The sequence below is a fragment of the Danio aesculapii genome, chromosome 10 (assembly GCF_903798145.1).
Source record: "Danio aesculapii chromosome 10, fDanAes4.1, whole genome shotgun sequence".
NCBI lineage: Eukaryota > Metazoa > Chordata > Actinopteri > Cypriniformes > Danionidae > Danio > Danio aesculapii.
In genome coordinates, this window is record NC_079444.1 from 36,878,032 (window position 1) to 36,901,047 (window position 23,016).

Consider the following 23,016-nt stretch of genomic DNA (forward strand, 5'->3'; position numbering starts at 1 on the left):
CAATAAAAGGGTGCCATATCTTATTGAATTGTTTTCCAGATCCTCTTAAAGAGTACGAACGTTTTTTTAATTTCATAAAAAAGTCTTGACTGAACAGTAAGTGTGCCTCTGGAGTGGGTTAATCTTTAATGGAGAGCTCTGAGGTGCTTTTCTCACCTGTATCCACTAGGATGCTCTTGAGCGCGGTGAGAGGAGGATAATCTGCCCACGGATCAAGCGCTCAAAAGCCGATAAAGAGCCGCCATCTGCCGCTGTGAGCACCGCTGTCTCCCACTATACATGTGTTTATGGACAACATGGAGGAATTCAGCGTCGAGTAATGCGATCAAAGCTTCACCTGGTAAGACTCTTCTGTGTCTGTGTCTGTTGGAGGATTTGGTTTATTGCTTATTTAGAAATATTTCAGTTTATGGTTTTATCCAGACAGGCCTCGATAGCGATCTATCGCGTTTTTTGCGGTTAAATTAACGCCATGTAAATGCTAGTGGAGAATGTCTCTTAAATTAGGTTACTGTTATGTTGCTGCAGTATGATGCGATGGAGTTTGCAAACTCAGGTGTGTGTGTGTGTGGTCCATTTATGTGAGTATGTGACAATAAAAGCACACAGCATCTATTAAATTATCCAATATATTATTATATATACCTGCTTACACAAAGTGCTTACACACTTTTCTCTGGATTCATTAGATTTATTGGGTTTGGGTGAAATTTTAATATTTGCTTTATTCTGTTAAAGTCTAATGACATTGCCAAATTTCATGTAAAATGATTAAATAATTAATTATGAAAGTGATGAATGAATATATAAATACGATTTTAAACATTACTATTGGTTAAAATAACAAATGTTTTTATTTGTTGGGATTGAAAATCAGGTTTATTCTACCAAATATTGGTTTTGAAGTCCAAAAATTAATATTGTGTTGTCTAAAATTACTATCAACATACACTCAGCGGCCACTTTATTAGGTACACCTTACTAGTATCGGGTTGGACCCCCTTTTGCCTTCAGACCTGCCTTAATTCCTCATGGCATAGATTCAACAAGGAAATATTCCTCAGAGTTTTTGGTCCATATTGACATAATACCATCACACGCTGCAGATTTGTCGTCTGCACATCCATGATGCGAATCTCCCGTTTCACCACGTCCAAAAGGTGCTCTATTGGATTGAGTTCTGGTGACTGTGGAAGCCATTTGAGTGTAATGAACTTATTGTCATGTTCAAGAAACCAGTCTGAGATGATTTGCGCTTTATGACATGGGGCATTATTCTGCTGGAAGTAGCCATCAGTAGATGGTGCACTGTGGTCATAAAGGGGTGGACATGGTCAGCAACAATACTCAGGTTGGCTGTGGCATTGACAAGATGCTCAGTTGGTACTAATGGGCCCAAAGTGTGCCAAGAAAATATCCCCCACCCCATTACACCACCACCACCAGCCTGAACCGCTGATACAAGGCAGGATGGATCCATGCTTTCATGTTGTTGATGCTAAATTCTGACCCTACCATCCGAATGTCACAGCAGAAATTGAGACTCATCAGACCAGGCAACGTTTCTTCTATCTTCGATTGTCTGATTTTGGTGATCCTGTGTGAATTGTAGCCTCAGTTTCCTGTTCTTAGCTGACAGATGTGGCACCTGGTGTGGTCTTCTGCTGCTGTAGCCCAACCGCCTCAAGGTTGGACGTGTTGTGTGTTTAGAGATGCTCTTCTGCATACCTCAGTTATTTGATTAACTGTTGCCTTTCTATCAGCTGGAACCAGTCTGGCCAGTCTCCTCTGACCTCTGGCATCAACAAGGCATTTGTGCCCACAGAACTGCCGCTCACTGGATATTTTCTCTTTTTCGGACCAATCTCTGTAAACCCTAGAGATGGTTGTGCATGAAAATCCCAGTAGATTAGCGACGCAACTAACGCGGGTAGGTCACGTGATGATGACAAAATGGTGGATGTAGTACGTCCGAGTTCCATTTATACTACTCGCATTCGTACTGTATAGAACACACTTTTCTAACGTCCAAGTAGTACATTCAAATTCAAATGGAGTCCCTACTGAGTAGGTGATTTCGGACACAGCCTAATGCCTCATTCACACTAGCAGCGACTTTGTAGCTTCCTGTAGCTCTGGGTGGCAACCTGCTGCAAACGCAGGTCTGTGTAGGTATATACAGCACAAATACAACCGGCCTCTGAGCGAGCTGAGAGAGAATCACGTGAGCTCTACTGGTGCTTTTTCATTTGCATAAAGTTAAAGGATTCTCAATTTGTTGCGTCACTTGACACGGCCACTTGATAGCCAACGGTTGCTGTCGCTCGTGTAGACGGAGGTCACTGGAAGTCACTCGCTCTTCGTTGAAATGAACGGTCACTTGTCGCTTGGCCGCTGCGAGTCACTCGTACTGAGAATGAGGCTTAAGTTTACCCAACTATGATGACTTATGCTACTGAGAAACTCAGAAATGTGAAAAGGGTCCATACTGAACAACAATACCGCATATTTTTTCAGTATCATGCAGCCCCAAGTACACCTCATTAAAAGTACCATCCTAAAAAACCAAGTTGGTGCACTTTAAAGAGCCCCTATTATACATTAAAAAGGGTCATATTTTGTTTTTAAGGATCTCCAACAACATGCTGATATGCGTGCATGGTCAAAAAACACTTCCATTGTCTTGTAATATGCATTTATTTTTTTACCTAATTATCCCAGCGACTCCCATATGATTTGTTCAGCGATTCATTTGCTCCCAAACTCCTCCTTAGCGCAAAGCTAATCTTAGCTGATTGGACCGATGACTGTTGCAATTGGTTGACAGCGTTCTGTTTTTTATTCAGGAAACCCCCCCCATTTTAGTACGGTCTGTGAAACCGGGTTGCCAATATTGGTATAGGATCCAATCGCAGCAGCCGCTCAACACACTTCATTGTAGTTACTAACACCACAGACACCTCAATAGTCTTTTCTGATCCTTCCTTTAACAAACGGCCGACGAATCCCCCGTTGTAAGCATGTAGATTACTGAGGGCTATAATCCTGAGTTTTTTTTGCAAAAATGAACCTCAACCACTGACTCTTCACAGTTTCATCTTTGGGTAGAGAAATCTTTTTCCTCACACTTCCAATAATTTCCAGCTGAGCACAGCGTCTTCACCTATTGAGTCAATCGGGATCTGCTACAGTGCTCGTCTTTCTGTTTTTCTTTGCTACTGTGTTTGTGGGCGGGGCCACAGGTTTCAATTTTCCTGGGTTTGCGTGTGCAACAATTGGGCGGGGTTTAAGTTTCGTTGTGACGTCACGCCGAAACGGCTAAAGACTCATTATCAAGACGATTCATTTGAAGCACTATGAGTCGACTCGCTTTCAGATTTAAGCCTTAGCTGGATATTTCACTTTATTTAGAGTTGTGTTACACACTACATGGAAGGTCATTTTCAAAAACCCATAATAGGGCTCTTTAAAGGACGTTATTAAAGTGCAGTAGTCACCACAGCACTGTTCCCTCCTGTCCTCTCTTCTTTTTTCTCTCTATCTCAGCCAAACCAGGTCAGAAACAAGGACAGTGTCAAAGCCCTGCTCGTGCTTTTGGTTCAGCGCACACCACACAACTGCTCCCCTTTTCTTCAGGCCCAACTTTTACAAAAACTCCTGGAATTTATCCTCCTGGGTTTGGGGCCCATTAGATCTAATGATAGTGCAGCGTAGAGAGATGCTAGTGAACGTGCTGCTACTTTTATACGCAGACAGCAGGCGCGTGTACTGACACAAGCACTAACCCACAGACGACTCCTGCGGTGATAACAGCTCTCCTTGTCAGACAGCACAATCTGCCCGCTTGGATTTCACTCTCCTCTTGGCCGCTGATTCAGCCAGAAACACAAGCGAATTTGGCATGGTAATAGAGAAATGGAAACTGGGGATTGTTTTGGCTGGGTCCGTTTTGTAAATTTCATTAAAAGCGTTGTTTATAGCTTGTTATTAATGGCCGGGCCATCTCACGTGTGCCAGCTTCACGCTTCACATCCCGCGCCAATCATCATTTAAAGGGATAGTTTATCCAAAAAGGGTTTTTTTTTCCAAATTATTTCTTCACCCTAATATTGAACTCTTTTTTTTTTTTTTACACAAAACAGGACATTTTTACACACAAGAAAATGCTGTTCAAAATGTATATTTTTACATAATATAAAAGTAGGCGGCACGGTGGCGCAGTGAGTAACACGAAGGTCGCTGGTTTGAGCCTCGGCTGGGTCAGTTTCTGTGTGGAGTTTGCATGTTCTCCCTGTGTTCGCTTGGGTTTCCTCCCGGTGCTCCGGTTTCACCCACAGTCCACAGACATGCGCTATAGGTGAATTGGGTATGCGCCAAATTTTCCATAGTGTATGTGTGTGAATGAGTGTACATGGGTGTTTCCCAGTGATGGGTTGCAGCTGGAAGGACATCTGCTGCTTGAAACATATGCTGGATAAGTTGGCGGTTCATTCCGCTGTGGTGACCCCGTGATTTATATAGGGTCTAAGCCGAAAAGAGAATGAATGAATGAACTACGGAAGTCAAAGGGCACCTGAAACTGTTTGGTTACCAATATTCGGCAAAATATCTACAATTTTATACATTTTTTATTCATATATGAATTTATACAGGTATGGAATTATGAACTTTTTGAGTGAACTATTCCTTTAAGGCCTGTTTTCAAAAATAAAAAAAAGTTCAGTACAATTGTTATAAATATATATATATATATATATATATATATATATATATATATATATATATATATATATATATATATATAACAAAATCATTTACAAACCAAAGCTAATGAACAAGAAAAAAAATTGACAGCCAATCAGAATCCAAGCTTGAACATTTAAAGTGACTGGCAACAAAATTGTAGTAGCACATGCTTATAATAAACATTACTATTTATTTAAACATTTTTTTTCATGCAGTAACAATAAATGGAAACTGAATTATTGAAGCTTCAAGAGCATCTTTAAGTTAGACTGTTTAGGCTGTAATTCAAGTCTCATGTTGTAGGTCACATGACGATGATGACATGGTGAATGAGGTATGTGAATTTAATTCATTCATTTTCTTTTCGGCGTAGTCCCTTTATTAATCAGGCGTTGCCACAGCGGAATGAATCGCATATGTTTTACGCAGCGGATGCCCTTCCAGCTGCAACCCAGTACTGGGAAAAACCCATACACTCTCACATTCACACACATACACTACGGCCAATTTAGGAAATCCACCTATAGTGCATGTTTTGGACTCATCCGGAGCACCCGGAGGAAACTCACGCGGACACGGGGAGAACATCCAAACTCCACACAGAAATGCCAACTGACCCAGCCGGGACTTGAACCAGTGATCTTCTTGTTGTGAGGCAACAGTGCTACCCACTGGTGGCTCAGTGGTTAGCACTGTCACCTCACAGCAAGAAGGTCGCTTGTTGTAGGTTTGGCCAATTGGCATTTCTGTGTGGAGTTTGCATGTTCTCCTTGTGTTGGCGTGGGTCTCCTCTGGGTGTTCTGGTTGGGTAAAGACAAATGGCCATAGTGTGTGTGTGTGTGAATGTGAGTATATGGGTGTTTCCCAGTACTGGGTTGCAGCTGGAAGGGAATCTCCCCCATTGGTAGATTATTTTGCTTGTTTTAAGAAAAACTCTTAATTTTAAATGATTATTTATAAAAGTGAAAACAAAATCATATTTTTGCTTGATTTATTTTTTTAAATATTTGGACTGGAAATGAGACAAGGGGCTCTATTTCAACGATCTAAGCGCAAAGTCTGAAGCGCATGCAGCAAAAGATTTAAGGGCGTGTCCAAATCCACTTTTGCTTTTTTTAAGGGCGAAAAATAAAATAAAATACGGTGTGCGCCCTAGTGCATGGTCTAACAGGGTTGTGCTTATTCTCTTAATGAGTTATGGTGGTGTTTTGAGCATAACATGCATTAAACCAGAGTCTCATCTCACATTCCCTTTAAGAGTCAGTTGCGTCGCACCATGGCGCATTTGCTATTTACATGGCGAACTTTGTAAGTGGAAAACTGAACACTTCACTAGCGAGAAAACAGTTAAACAGACCATCTGCAGCAAGAGGATAAAGAATGAGCCTCCTCCATTTGGCCTCTTTACTTTTTCTTTCTTTGTACTCTTTACTTTTCTCTTTTACTTTCGTGGAGTAAGGAAACGGTGGAAACACACTCCACTGAAGACATCCAATAGCCTATATATTTAATTTTGTTTGTTAAGCGCAAAGATTTGTTTTAAAACTATTTCTAAATTCGTTTTTAATTTCCAGCAAACAAATAAATGTACAATAATAATGAAGTGTGGACAAAAAACTTATATCCTTATATCCAAACACACGTCCTGTTCTTATGCCCCATATAGTGATGCAAACATCTCCAAAACCCGACAGGTGGACAAATCTAAACTATTTTTTTAACAAATATAAATATGTATATAATAAGTAATACTGCGAACAATAATGACATTATATAAAAGTAAAGTGTCATGAATAAACTGAAAAAGCCACCTGAGATAAAGAAGGCAAAGAGGCTGTGGTTTTTATATTCATGTAGAAAATAATAATTGTTGTGACATTTTAATACTTTATTTGTTTTCATATGTAAAGATATTTGTGTATTGCTGTACATCCTGTGTGTATTAAGCAATGTGTAAGCGTTTGGACCCCCATATGCGCATAACTAATGCGCTCTGCGCTGGTCTTTAGACCTGCTTTAAGCTGTTTAGTTTCTCAAAATAGCAACACACTAACAATGCGTCGTAACACACCTCCTTTTTAGACCAGCACACCCATGAGTCCACAAAGCGGCGCAAATGGATGTGCTATTAAAAGTTACTTTTAAAGAGTGCTTTTTTAAAATTGTAACAAATGTGTGTGCGTTGAGCATCAGTTAAATCAACCTTAGCACCTGTCAGGTTTAATTGTGGGGAAAACTGGATAATTTTGAGCTTTTGTCAGCTAATTTTTGGGGCGAGATCAAAATCTGTGATGTAGCGCGAATCTGCTAGTGAAGTGATGACTCGTCGGTTTCTCATTATTATTCATAGATGAGTTTTCTTATCCTATGAGAAGACCCTGCTTCTTAATTATTCATGAGAGCACGAGCTTTCCGAAGGCAAGGCAGACTTGCCAAGCTGTGAGACCCAGTCACGGGGTAGGCTGCGACCACTCCGTGTCCGGACTCCGCATATGGCACACAATTTTTAGCCATTCATGAAGGGTCATGTGTGTTTGTTTCCATGATCCATCAGGTTTGTTGCATGCTTTTCCCCACAATGCTGTCAGGGCCGATACAGCAAAGCTTTTGTGTGCAGTAAGCATTTTTGTTGGGAGAGCTGTATGAGAATTGAAGAATGGCGGACTTATAGTCTTTTATCAGTTGAGTTTGTTCCCTTTCAGACACATCGCCTATATCCGTGCTGCTGTGGTCAACCAAGGTTAATGGTTGAAATAGATGCAAGAGACCTGCTGCACTGCTATCCGCTGTGTCTGCATTCAGACTCAGGGATTGAGGAGGAGAGAAGTCCTCCTCATTTATATTGTTTATATAAACACGATTATCTTTATAATGATAGAACAAATTGGTTGTGTGTATATGAAATTACGAATAACAAATGTAGCAGGATATTAAATTAGTTTATTTCTTTGTGTTTTAACTTTGTAAACTATATAATCATGCGTCTCCTCACAGTTTGTCTCTCATTTTGTGAGCCAACTGATAACAGTTGTTTGCTCCCCTCTCTCCCCTGCTCTGCTGGCCACACCCACTCCTCCTTCTGCTTGCAGCGCTCCACGTCCATTATAATTTTTTTAAAGGGAGCATAGTTTACCTCTTTTTTTATGATTTAATATTAATATTATGGTTCTTCTAAGTGTGCCAGTTTAGGTTCAGTTTAAAACACAATTCAGATTTTTTTATTATAATGTGTTAAAAAGTGTCATGTTGGGGGCGTGTCCACAATTCGCTGATTTATGGGTGTGTTGCTTCACATGTAAATTAGTTTCGGCTTCCCGTCAACGTAACAAGGGGGCGGGGCCATGAGCTCACCCGCTCTGCGTTTGCAACAGAGTCTGACAGGCAGACGGAGAAGGAGAGAGAGGATCACCATTCAGTTGTACATGTACAACTCTGACACAGACCAAGCAGAGAGTACAAAATCATATGTGTCTTTGTACAGTTTTACAGCCAACTGTGTGCTAGTTTCAAGTGCCGAGCTTGTACACAGAAACTAATAACCACGCACACTAAATTAACTTTGACTGAGGCACCGGATGCGCCGCTCGAAGCCGCGACACTGGCACACCAGACACTCTCTGTGGCGCACCAGAAGCATGAAGTGTCCCGAATCGTCGCGCCACGCATTTTTGAATTCTAAACATAGGTTTCTGCAGCGGTCCGCGGCGCCCAGCCGTCAACTTGAGTGTACCCTGATAGAAACCTATGTTTAGAATTCTAAAACGCATGCTAGTTAAGATCACAGGGAGCTTCTGGGATCGCGAGAAATGCAAACGGCTGAAGTATAAGGTAGACTCGATGAGAAGTACACATGTTTGCAAACCTACCTAAAGATACAACCAATAATTCCGATTAGAGTGATAATGTGGAGAATATTAATCTTGTGTTGAGCCCAATGAGCCTTGCATCTAAAAATAGAGCTAGTGTGTTCCTTTAGTGATATCGCTTCGACTCACGCTGAAAATGGCGGACGTGAATCAACAAACTGAGGATATGATGACGCGCCTGTTAATCAATATTGGTGGGCGGGGGGACCGCTCTCCTACGTCAAGTAGCGGTCGATTAGAAAACAGCTCCAATTGGTCCACCGTTTTTTATGTTGTTAAATTTTTAAAAAAAGCACTGGGTGTGCTTATATCACCCCAATATGACTATATATACAGTATGAATGTATAGTCTATACACCATACATGCACAAATGTCTGTCCAAACTGCTTGAAAAGTAGATTTTTTTACCATAGGTGCCCTTTAAATTCTGAGGTAGACTTGAACCGAAAGAGGGGGATTTTATGGCCCTTTAAACAAGGTGGCACAAAGCATGAAAATTAGAGTTGCGCTGGTCTGAAAAAAGCAACAAATCACGCCAAACATGTCTTGCACCTTATTGCGCCGGATGTATGATAGGGCTCAAAAACTCTAAGTAAGACAAGCGTTTTGTGTAGTATGATAATTCTAAATACCTTTAGACTCCTCAGAGTCAAACCAAACCAAAATAACTGCTGTAACTGTATTCATATTACAGAAAAAAATAAATATAGCAATATCTGATTTTTCCAGTATCATGCAGTCCTAAACCTGATGTCTTGCTTTCTGAAACCTACAGGAGGTTATAATAACCCAGTGACCTCTTTTATGTCAGAAGTTTATGACCACTTTAAGGAATGGGAATCACTTGCTCCATTGACAGCCAGATTGATAGTCATAGGCGTCACCATAGAGACCACATTGACCACTGATGATGGCCGTAATTTAAAATAACAAGTTTTCTCCCAGTGTTGCACCAGAAGGACGATTGGCCCCATTACGCCAACACATTCGCCAGCCTCAGATCTCTTTCACAATTATCAATCAGATCCTGCAGCGCGTGTCTCTAATCCATCTCAGTGGGTCACAGTCGCAGACCCCCTGCTTAACTGTTATCAGCTCAGCGTGCGTATTAACTATGGGTGACGTCAGCCCTCTGCTGTATGTTATTCGCAAGGGCACAGCCGCCCTTCTTCAGAAACACATCACTGAGCTGCTGCTGCTGTGCCTGAGCGAAACTGTGCCGGAGTCTGTGGCTATATTTAGCACTGCACTGTTTGGTTTTTAGGTGCAGATTAATGTGGAGAGATGAAAATGGGAGCGAGGGATATCCAGACCTCTCCGATGACGGATTGTACGGAGCCTGTGATAGGAGCTAAAGGTTTATCCTGCTGGCTGTAGTCTCTTCCTGGTGGATCGTGTGGTGTGAGTCTGTATCCTCCCGGCACACAGAGACCAGGTAAGATATATATATATATACATATATATTTATATGGGTATATGGAGGACTGTGTACTTGTGTGATTGTTGTATGAATCTGTGAGTTCAGTGTATGAGCTTTTATGGAGTGAGGGGGAAATGAAAGAGTTTAGTACTTGAGGTGTCTTGTTAATGATCCTGATCAATATAATGTCCAGTTAGGGCTATAAACTGTATGACTCATGTTGTTTGTGTGTGCGTGTGTCTGTGTGTGTCTGTGTGTGTGTGTGTGTGTGTGTGTCTAAGCTTTATGATTCAAAATAGATTGTTAAATGAGATGAATTGACATGTTACATTATTAATCAGTCTTTATTTGATGACTATCTGTCTATATTTTTGTCTGTCTGTATATTTGTGTTGTATAATATAGAAATAGTGATATTAAATAACCTCATATGGAACCAGCACATATAACAACAAGTGAACAAGCACGTATAGAATCACTGATCTAAAATGGTTTAAATATTATATGACAAAAATAATAATTAGAAACATTGCCTCTGCAACCAACTGAAATGTTTCAATTTAAAGGGCACCTACAGTATTTAACTCCTTTTACAAGATGTAAGATAAGCCTTTGGTGTCTCCAGAACGCGTCTGTAAAGTTTCAGCTCAGAATACCCATCAGACTATTTATTGCGTCCACAATCTGCCCATTTTGGTGTCTGAATACAGTGTAGTTGTTTTTGTGGCCTGTGGCTTTAAATGCAAATGAGCTGCTTCTCCCCGCCCATCGTTCCCACGTGTGTGTCAACTTCTCCTGCGTTACATCAGATAAACAGCAAAGTGAAAGAGAAGAACTCGGATGAAGCTGAACTACAGCTCATTAGTAAAAAAAATACCAAGTAAGTTTATTTGATGTAATTGTAGTGGAGTTTATTCAAGCCTTTCTGAAATGATGAGTCACACACAAATGCCATTTGCAGTACACAAACACACACACATATGCACATTTACTGACACCATGCGGCCGAGGTTATTATAGCGGTTAAGAATTACATAGCGATTTTACTGTCTTTATTACAAATATGCTCTGTTTCAAAAAGGTTTTAAACTTATAAAACTTATAAAAATCAGTATCTCAGTTTATTTGCAAAACAATGTTTGTGGACATGTGTAAACATGTTATTCTAGAAACAATCAATTCGGTTGGCGGGGGAAACCGCACTCCTACGTCATGTTGCAGTGGGCCTCAAAATCACTGAGATTTGGATCCTATTTTAATTTCAGGAAATTTTTAAAAAGAGACTTGTGTTTCTATCACTCCAACATGACAGTGGACACACTATACCCATACACATTTCTGCCCAAACAGCTTACAAAGTTGATTTTCATCATAGGTGCCCTTTAAGAAATTAGTTATTAATTAAAAGAAAATGTAAACTGAAAAAAAATTCCTATTATTTATACATACATACATATATATATATATATATATATATATATATATATATATATATATATATATATATATATATATATATATATATATATATATATATATACAGTATATATATATACAGTATATATATATATATATATATATATATATATATAAAACCCAAAATCAACCCCAAAGACTATGAAAAATCCCAATTAAAAAAAGAAAGTAGTGATATCCAATTAGTGATTTTCACTGCAGATAATATGAACACAAAATATGTTTTGTCTTGTCAACTTAATTCCATTTGTAAATATACATTCTTTCCTGTCATTCAGACCTGCTATACATTCCAAAAACGGTTAATTGTTTTAAAATAATAATAATAATAATAATAATAACAGTAAATTGATTAAATAATGATTTGATTAAAAATGTGTACAGTAGGTATATTAGGAATGTCCCGATAAGGGTTTTTTTGTCTTTGAGTCAGAGTCATTTGATTTTGAGTATCCACCAAACCCCGAGCCGATACTTCTATAATACATAAAAAAAAGAATAAAGAAGAGCAAAGAAACAGATCCAGGATGTTTCTTAGTTTTTATATAATTCACCTTATTTTAACATTTAACAACTGTGTTAACAAACAGAGCACTTCTGTGAGGTGGCTTGAACAATCAAGTAATAAATAACATCAATTCTTCACTTTTGGACTTAAGTGCATTAGTAAATATTAAAAAGTCTAATATAAAAAACAAACAGCACCTCAACTTAAAATATCCAGCAGGCAATCCCAAATTTACATATCTCACGGTTTGCTATGGCAATGTTGTCGTCATTAACTTTATAATACCTCCAGAGCGCAGACATACTCGCACTTTCGGCTTCAAGCTGCTTCCGGCTTCTACATTGCCGGCATTTAACCAATAGCATCTCTACAAAAAAGTGATGTCATGCCACACACATTGCTGTTACTGTGTAAAGAAAGAAATCTTACTTTGTGCCACCACATAACTATAGATGTGTTTAAAAAAATGAGAATATATATATATATATATATATATATATATATATATATATATATATATATATATATATATATATATATATATATATATATATACATACATACATATTCGAGTACTGATCGGGAGGTAACATCCGATTCCGATCGAGTCTGAAACCACGTGATCGGATCTGAACATCCCTAATGTATATATGTATAATAATATACTGGCTTATTACTTGCCTATTATTCCAATATTTTCTGTTTATTAGTACTTATCTATACACACCCTTAGAAATATATATATATATATACACACACACACACACACCCTTTCCTTTCATGCCTACTGTACTGTACATCCTGTATTCATATCTATAAATGTTAAATTGTTTTTATCCACATTTTTTAACTCTCTTAACATTTAGCTTTTCTAATGTAGGTCTTCAGGTGTTCATCCTTTGCCTTGAGGGTACTGTGAGAGCAAGGCATTCTGGGAGTCCTAGACAGCTCTGAATGTGGTTGAGTCTCAGCAGTCTGCAGCAACAGAAAGAGGTCTTTCCAATGCGGCCCCTTTATATACTGAAGCCCACAATTACAGGCATCATGAGTGGATAACGGGGCGTGACCAGAGGCGGAGCTTAGGTTGAGGGGTGGAGCCTCTGCAGTAGATGGGCGGTTCTGACTGAGACGGAGGATCTATAAATGATGACCAGCCTTTTCCGCCGTAGTAACGCAAACAGTAGACATGGAAGTGCCGCATCAGGGGAGCTCAATAATAGGAGGCCTCCACGCCAGGTCCGCCGTTTGGAGTTCAGCCAGGCTATGGACGACTTTAAGACGATGTTTCCTAGCATGGAGCATGAGGTCATTGAGTGTGTCCTGAGGGCCAACCATGGTGCTGTGGATTCCACCATTGACCAGCTCCTGCAGATGAGCTTGGATAGCCAGGCTACGGATGACAGCTCGGATTCTGAGGACAGCATTCTTCCAGAGGTTTGTCCAGGAGCTTTTATTTAATTCATTTCAATTCAAGTTTATTTGTATAGCGCTTTTCACAACAATCATTGTTTTAAAGCAGCTTTAATAAAGGTGCACATTATTGTATAACAATCAAAATCAGAAATGTTAAGGTTATTAGTTACCATTACTCTATTAGTTGCTAATTAATTTAACACCACAGCCATATCACCCTACAGTCCAAGACCGGTTACTCACTAAGCTAAGCAGGGCTGAACCTGCTGGAAGTGGTGTTAGTGAGGCCAGCAGGGAGGGTCTGGGTCTGGTCCTAATGCCCCAGTAAAAGTGAAGGGGACGCTATACTGTCAGTGAGCGCCATCTTTCAGATGAGACATTAAACAGAGGTCCTGACTGTGGTCATTAACAATCCCATGGCACTTCTCGTAAAGAGTACTGGCCAAATTCCCTCCATTGGCCCTTACCCATCATGGCCTCCCAATCATCCCCATCCAATTGGCTGTATCACTGTCTCTCCACCTATAGCTGTTGTGTGGTGAACGCACTTTCTCTGTTTTCCTGTGACTACCATCACATCAAAGTGGATGCTGCACACTGGTGGAGGCGTAGAGAGACCCCCGTCATGATTGTGAAGCGCTTTGGGTGTATGGCCATACATGATAAATGCGCTATATAAATACAAATAGCATTACATTAAGTAATTAACTAGTAACTTAGCTTTAAACAGTTATAGTAATTATATATAAGCACAGTTAACCTGCAGTTATATAGTATAAAGGTGATGTCATTGTGTACATGTCAATTAAGTGTATATAAGGAATGAATCTACACACAGGTGTTTTTTTTTGCAGAATAAAGCCCAACAGGCTTATCGGCAGCACAACTGTTGTATAAGACTTCATTCTATGATAACAACTGCCTGGATTGCTTATTACACTGTTTTTTGCCACAAAATGTAAAAATTAGACACAAAACATTGTTCTGAGCCGTAATAGTTTATAATCTCTTTAATTGAACACAAAGCAGACAGAAACAGAAGTGGCTGAATGGAGCATACACTAACCCATTTATTATTCCATCGTTAGATGGTGCCAAACCCTCAAAAAAGAGCAGTGACAGACAAACATAAATATAATTTGAATTTAAATGATTTGAAGTACCCGAAGGTTTTTAGTTTCAGCAGTTATCTTGGAATAATATCATTTTTATGTCATGACTGACCAATCATGAATCAAGTTTTCCAGACAGCCGTGTAAAGATGAGAGTTAAATGGATAGTTTACCCAAAAATAAAATGTACTCACTATTTACTCATCCTCAAATCCTCAATAGTGTTTCTTACTTTTGTTGAACACAAAAGAATATATCCTGAGGAAAGCTGGAAATCTGTAACTATTAACTATCATAGTAGGAATAACAAATACTATGGAAGTCAATAGTTACCAGTTTTCAAAATATTTCAGGAGATTTTCTTTTGTGTTCAGCAGAAGAAAGAAACTCAAATGCATTTGTGACAAGTAAAGAGTAAGTAAATGATGAAAAAACATTCAGTTTTGGGTGAACCATCCGTTTAAAGCTTGGCATGTTTTTGATTTTGACACATTGTAGATTCTGGAGAGAACGCTGGAGCCGGACAGCTCAGATGAGGAGCCTCCACCGGTCTACGCCCCTCCATCCTACGACATGCACATCTACGACAGAAAACATCCTGCAGATGTTCCCTCCACACCACCACCCCGGTAAGATGAACTTCCACACGTCACAATTTCTGGCAAATGTTGACCTGTAAGAAAGTCGGCTTTCATTTTGATAGATTGCTTTACAAAGGACATACTGTGTAATAAGAAGTTTGGAAACGCACAAGTGATAGCAAACATCTTGCATCTTGCTGCAGCTCTGCACAGTTTAGCTCCAACCCTAATGAAACACACCTGATCCAACTAATTGAGTCCTTAAGGCTTGTTTGAAACCTACAGGTAAGTGTGTTGGAGCAGGGTTGTAACTAAACTGTGCAGGGCTGCATCCAGGTACTGAGTTTGACACTCCTGTGCTGTGCTTTCAAATCATGACCAGCTCAGACCTTCAGGCAGTTGTAACTTTTGTATCTGATCCTATATCCTAAGCACACTTTGAAATTCCAATGACTTCCTTTGAGGGGGTGAAAACTTTTAAACAACAAGCGTTTAAAGGGATAGTTCATCCAAAACTGATTATTCTGTTATTTTCTTCACTTGTCTCAAAGCTTTATTAGTTTCTTTATTCTGTTGAACACAAAAGAAGTTATTTTGAAAAATGTTGGAAATCTGTAACTATTGATATCTATAGTATTTGTTTTACTACCATGGTTGTGAATGGTTACAGGTTTTTAACATTTTTCAAACTATGATTGTTTTGGGTGAAATATCCATTTAAACTGTTATTACACTAGCTACACTGGTTAGTTTCGTTTCCAATCACATGATCTGATGAGAAAAAAATCAGTTTTTTCTTAATACATCAAGATATGTACTACATTTTACTTATGTAAAATCTGCACAAAAATACATGGATGGAAACATGGCTGACTGATCAGTGGGTGATCTAAATAAAAAAACATTGACTGATATATGAGCTGTCATATGAAGGATTACTTTGAGTTAATGCTCATTAATATTTTGCCAGGTTCAATGACTATCCTCCTCCTGGACATCAGCAGGTGGGCAGATACAGGAACTGGAATCCACCGTTACTAGGCAATCTCCCCGATGACTTCCTGCGGATCCTGCCTCAGCAGTCAGAGAGTCTTCAGGTAGAGTCAGAATCTACGGTTCTGTAATAAAAGCATGCCTACATTTCACGTGTTTACACCAAAACCATTTAGATACACATTCAAATATTTCAATTCGTATATTGTCTCAAACACCCCTTTTGTGTTTAGATTGTATAAATAAATAAATAAATAAATACAGTTGAAGTCAGAATTATTCGCCCCCCTTTGATTTTTTTTCTTTTTTAAATGTTTCCCAAATGATGTTTAACAGATTCAGGAAATTTTCACAGTATGTCTGATAATATTTTTTCTTATGGAGAAAGTCTTATTTGTTTTATTTTGGCTAGAATTTTAGGGTCAAACTTATTAGCCCCTTTAAGCTAATTTTTTTAGATAACAAACCATCATTATACAATAGCTTGCCTAATTCCCCTAACCTGCCTAGTTAACCTAATTAACCTAGTTAAGCCTTTAAATGTCACTTTAAGCTGTATAGAAGTGTCTTGAAAAATATCTAGTCAAATATTATTTACTGTCATCATGGCAAAGATAAAATAAATATTAGATATGAGTTATTAAAACTATTATGTTTAGAAATGTGTTGAAATAATCTCTCTGTTAAACAAAAATTGGGGAACAAAATAAACAGGGGGCTAATAGTTCAGGGGGGTAATAATTCTGACTTCAACTGTAAATATATATATACCCTGTATGAACACAGTAGGAGTTTGGTTCGCATTGCTGGTAATAAGTCAGACTTGTTTCCAGTGCATGTTTGGCTCTGGCAGAGCTGCCCTTTGTCACTAATTCTGGACAGAATTTTTATGGACAGAATTTCAAAGCGCAGTCTTGGGCTGGAGGGGTCCGATTCGGGGACCACAGAATCTCATCTCTGTTATTTGCAAACGATGTTGTTCTGTTGGCTTCATCGAACATGGACCTTTAACATGCACTGGGGTGGTTAGCTGCCGAGTGTGACGTGGCTGGGATGAGAATCAGCACCTCCAAGTCCGAGGCCATGGTCCTCCACCGGAAAAAGGTGGTTTTCCAACTCCAGGTTGGAGGAAAGTCCTTACCCCAGGTGGAGGAGTTCAAGTATCATGGGGTTTTGTTCATGATTGAGGGAAGGATGGAACGTGAGATTGACAGGCGGATTGGTGCAGTGGCAGCAGTAATGCGGTCTATGCCGTCCGTTGTGGTAAAAGGAGCTGAGCCGAAAGGCAAAGCTCTCGATTACCGGTCAATCTACGTTCTTACTCTCACCTATGATCATGAGCTTTGGGTCATGAACGAAAGGACACGATCTCGGATACAAGCGGCCGAAATGAGTTTCCTTCACAGGGTGGCAGGGTGCACCCTTATATATGAGAAGCTCTGTCACCCGTGAGGTGCTCGGAGTCGAGCACATCGAGAGAAGTCAGCTGAGGTGGCTCGGGCATCTGTTTCGGACGCCTCCTGGACCCCTACCTAGGGAGGTGTTCCAGACTTTGTCCCACCAGGAGGTCTCGGGGAAGACCCAGGACATGGAGGGACTATGTCTCTCGGCTGGCCTGGGAAGGCCTCGGGATCCCCCCGGAGGAGCTGGAGGAAGTGTCTGGGGAGAGGGAAGTCTGGGCTTCTCTCCTAAGACTGCTGCCTCTGCAACCCGACCCTGGAAAAGCAGATGAAAATGAATGAATGAATATATATTTATATATATATATATGGTTTAGTTTTACTTTTGGTTTCTCTTAGTGTACATAGTCGATTAGTGTACATAGTGTACATAGTTGATTTAAATGTTGAAACCTTAGAAATATATCCCATAAGTAGTGCTATATTTGTAATAAACAGTGATTGTATGTACAAGGGTCATTAGATTGTTATAGTCATCATTTCTTTATTTTGTAGTTCAAACTCTTGTTCTACATGGCTAACATACTATGCTGGTGGTGTAACAAACATGATAATTTAGTAAATATTCAATGCAAATTGTGTCTTATTTCATAGATTTTCCTCATAAGTGTTTTAAGATTTGTATGAAATGGAACTACAGTACACTAGCTGACAATAATCTTGTCGTTGATCCGAGTTTTATGAGCAACAAGTAATAACTTGACTTCTAGTTGATCATTTGGAAAAGTGGCAGAACTTAGGTCGATTTTTTTTTAGATGAATCATTTGTTGAACTGCATCCTAATCATCACAAATACTGCAGAAGACCTATTGGAAAGCGCATAGATCCAAAATTCTCACAGAAATCAGTCAAGTTTGGTGGAGGAAAAATCATGGTTTGGGGTTACATTCAGTATGGGGGCGTGCGAGAGATCTGCAGAGTGGATGGCAACATCAACAGCCTGAGATATCAAGACATTTATGCTGCCCATTACATTATAAACCACAGGAGAGGGCAAATTCTTCAGCAGGATAGCGCTCCTTCTCATACTTCAGCCTGCACATCAAAGTTCCTGGGAGCAAAAAAGGTCAAAGTCCTCTAGAATTGGCCAGCCCAGTCCCCAAACATAAACATTATTGAGCGTGTCTGGGGTAAGATGGCGGAGGAGGTATTGAAGATGAATCCAAAGAATCTTGATGAACTCTGGGAGTCCTGCAAGAACGCTTTCTTTGCCATTCCAGATGACTCTATTAATAAGTGATTTGAGTCATTGCAGAGATGTATGGATGCAGTCCTCCAAGCTCATGATGGAGTCAGACACAATATTCATTCTTTTTCCACTGCACCATGACTTTATATTCTATACTGTATATTATTTCTGTTCAGTGACAAGACTTTTGTCTAAGCAAAGTCAGACCTTACTGTCCTAATTAAATAATTAAAAATCAAGGCATGATCATATTTTATTTTGGTAAAATAAGCGTAATCTAGAGGCCTTTGCCTTTCATATAAGCCACTTCTGATACCAAATGATCAACTAGAAGTTATTATTTGTTGTTCCTAAAACTTGGATAGGGGACAAGACTTTTGTCAGGTAGTGTGTGTAGATTAGTAAAATAGTAATTTGTCAAGCTGGTTGAATTAAAGATGTTTATGTTAAGTAAATGTGAGTAGTTTTACAAAAAGAATGATAAATTTACCCTTTCTTTTTGTGCTTGCATGTTAAAATGGCCCTCCTGTAAGTTGCCAGTCACTGCAATGGCCAATTTGAGTTTGAGACCAATTTGAGCTGATAGAATTCGATTCTATCAGCTCATTTGATTGTTGATGTTTTTGTGTGATTTCAATAAAAACTGCGTTTGTTGATGTGTGTGTGTGTGTGCCCACAGCGCTCTCAGAGCAGCCTGTCTCAGCCCTCGTCCTCCTCCTCCTCATCGCTGTCGTCTCTGACGCAGCTCTCGTCCAGCAGCGGTGCCTTGTCAGGAGGCGTCTGGCCCTCTGAACAGGACAGAAAGTTGAAGCAGTACTTGGAGGACGAGCGAATCGCACTTTTCCTGCAGAATCAGGAGTTCATGAAAGAGCTGCAGCGTAACAGAGACTTCCTCATAGCTCTGGAGATAGGTATGCACAGACACACACACACACCTCCACAGCTATCGCTATGGGGACTTTCTATAGATGTAATGATTTTTGTACAGACTGCACACTACCTGACAAAAGTCTTGTTGCTTATCCAAGTTTTAGGAACCACAAATAATAACTTGACTTTAAGTTGATAATTTGGTAGTAGAAGTGGCTTACATGAAAGGCAAAGGCCTCTAGATTACGCTTATTTTACCCAAATAAAATATGATCATGCCTTGATTTTGAATTGTTTAATTAGGACAGTAAGGTCTGACTTTGCTTAGACAAAAGTCTTGTCACTTAACAGAAATAATGTCCAGTATAGAATATAAAGTCATGCTGCAGTGGAAAAAGAATGGATATTGTGTCTGAATCCCATGAGCTTGGAGGACTGCATCCATTCATCTCTGCAATGACTCAAATCACTTTTTAATTAAGTTATCTGGAATGGCAAAGAAAGCGTTCTTGCAGGACTCCCAGAGTTCATCAAGATTCTCTGGATTCATCTTCAATGCCTCCTCCTCCATCTTACCCCAGACATGCTCAATAATGTTCATGTCTGGTGACTGGGCTGGCCAATTCTAGAGGACTTTGACCTTTTTTGTTCCCAGGAACTTTGATGTGGAGGCTGAAGTATGAGGAGGAGCGCTATCCTGCTGAAGAATTTGCCCTCTCCTGTGGTTTGTAATGTAATGGGCAGCACAAATGTCCTGATACCTCAGGCTGTCGATGTTGCCATTCACTCTGCAGATCTCTCACATGCGCCCATACTGAATGATTTTTCCTTCACCAAACTTGACTGATTTCTGTGAGATTCTTGCGTCCATGCGGATTCTCATTGGTCTTCTGCAGTATTAGTGGTGATTGGGATGCAGTTCAACAGAAGATTCATTTGAGAAATCTACCTTCTGCCACTTTTCCAAATGATCAACTAGAAGTCAAGTTATTATTTGTTGCTCTTACAACTGGGATCGACAACAAGACTTTTGTCAGGTAGTGTATATCCTTCCTTCCCAAACCCTCACAGAAAACATTCAGCAGTTTTACATCTCAGCCTTTATTTCCTCATGGCAACCATAAAATGTGCCCACAATGTCAAAATATACTGGTAATTTCTACACATGTGGGGATATTTGATATTTGATTCGACTTTGTGATGAAATTCTAAGTTTAAAATAAAAATCTTGTCATTTGGAGCACAAAATGACAATTGGTGAATATACAGTGCTCAGCATATATAAGTGCACCCCTCACAAATCTCTCTTTTAAATTCCTATTTTTAATAGGAAGCTATACAATATTATATTTGTGCATATACATTAGATTAGTCAGTACTGAAGCCAAATCTGGAGCTTATCTAACAAAATAACTTACGAGAACGGTCCAAAAACTAGTACAGTCAAATTTATATGTTAAAGAAAAATATGAAATACAAATTTTAAAAAAAAGGAAAAATATAGAGAAGCAAAAAAATTGAAAAATTTTTGATAAAATTTTGTAGATTGTAAATTTTTTGCAATAATTTGCTTGAATTTAATTGTATTATATTTTTATTTCTAAAGATGCTCAGTGACTAAAATATTATTTTAATAAATATATCCATTTAATAAACCTGTTTTGTTCAAATGCACCAAAATATATGACCTATATTCACTGAGAGATGGATACAAATATTCATTTTCAAAATAGGGTGTACTCAATTACGCTGAGCACTGTAAATATTAATTTTATATAGCACAATATCAATGTTTTAAATGTAAAATAAATAAACTGTATTTGGTGGAATATCCCTGATCGTTAAACACAACATATAAAAAGCCTTAATATTTAAACCATTGAATAAATGACCATGTTTTTTTATGCAAAATCTGGTAATCGTTATTAGATCTTTATTAAACAAACAAACAAACCCAAATATAAAACAAACATTTTACCTAATAAATCTAGTAAACCCTAAGAAACTGATAATATAACTCACTAGAGAGAATTTAAATGATAATTCATGAATTTTTACTAATTTTATTAACATTAATGTCTCAGTAAAAGTTTCATTAAATACATTTGAACAATTTTTAGGATTTTATTTTAGGTAAATAGCATAACTAGGTCAGTAACACACTGTCACGCTAACACCCATTTTCAACCATACTTCACATGTGATGACATTATGTTAGAAATTCTCCATGTGAGAAAGACCCGTCATTCATGGGAAAGAGAAAATTAATACACCAACACTGCAGTCAAGCATCTTTTCTGCAGTCTTTACCACTATTTAGGTGTTTTCCCATAAGATTTCTTCCTCCCCTAATCTCCTTTTGAAAAAAAAGATATATATTATGAGAAGTGCCATACCAATAAATAGATTAGGTACTACATTTTGAATTCTGTTCCTCTTTATAATTGCTGAAAGATTTGCAGTGTGTTTCATTCTCTCATTTGTCAGCCATCGCTCTCATCGCTCTACATAAAATGCATTTTAAATGAACCCCAGAAGTTGATGAGTAAATGTAGGGTGGAGGATTGGTTCAGTCCGTTGCTTGTTGATTGGATAAAGGCAGACCTAAATACAAGCCTGCAGCCAATTGTAGGAAAGTCTGTCATAAATCTGCTCATGAAGTGAAGTCTGGTGAACAGAGGATACCTGTCATTCTGCCTAAAATGCATTTTTACAATCCCAGAAGTTTGTGTGCTAGCCAGTGTGTGTGTGTGTGCACGCATGTGGGTGTGCACGTGTGATGTGTATGCGTGTACATGTGTGTGCATGCATACACGTGTATCTGTATGTGTGTACATATCGCTGTGCATGCACGCATATGAGTGCATGTGTGTGTGTGCGTGTTTGAATTTGTGTGTTTGTGTGTGCAGGTGTTTTCGCACAAGTGTGTGTATGTGTGTGCATGCATACATGTGTATGATTTTATGTGTGTGAATTCATGTTTGTTTGTGTGTGCATGTGTGTGTGGATGCATGTTTGTGTGTGCATGTGTGTGTGTGCGTGTGTTTGTATGTTTGTGTGCAAGTGAGTGTGCATGCTTACATTATATGTGGACTTGTCGCTGTGTGTGCACGCATATGGGTATGGGTGTGTGTGTGTGTGCGTGCTTGTGTTTGTGTGCATGTGTTTGCATGTTTGCGCACAAGTGTGTGTATGTGTGTGCATGCATACATGTGTATGATTTTATGTGTGTGAATTCATGTTTGTTTATGTGTGCACGTGTGTGTGGATGCATGTTTGTGTGTGCATGTGTGTGTGTGCGTGTGTTTGTATGTTTGTGTGCAAGTGAGCGTGCATGCTTACATTATATGTGGACTTGTCGCTGTGTGTGCACGCATATG

At 39.1% G+C, this 23,016-nt stretch overlaps 1 protein-coding gene across 5 annotated transcripts in view; it reads left to right on the plus strand.

Moving 5' to 3' along the window:
* Positions 1 to 67: 67 nt before the first annotated feature.
* The window catches only part of cuedc1a (CUE domain containing 1a), a 32,411-nt gene continuing 9,462 nt past the window's right edge, over positions 68 to 23,016 (plus strand). For all 5 annotated transcript variants that reach the window (XM_056467212.1, XM_056467214.1, XM_056467215.1 and 2 more), the window contains exons 1-6: positions 68 to 340; positions 9,878 to 10,048; positions 12,898 to 13,451; positions 15,041 to 15,171; positions 16,094 to 16,220; positions 19,446 to 19,677. In XM_056467212.1, the coding sequence (XP_056323187.1) occupies positions 13,161 to 13,451; positions 15,041 to 15,171; positions 16,094 to 16,220; positions 19,446 to 19,677 (781 nt within the window). In that variant the 5' untranslated portion in view covers positions 68 to 340; positions 9,878 to 10,048; positions 12,898 to 13,160. The remainder of the gene's footprint in view (positions 341 to 9,877; positions 10,049 to 12,897; positions 13,452 to 15,040; positions 15,172 to 16,093; positions 16,221 to 19,445; positions 19,678 to 23,016) is intronic.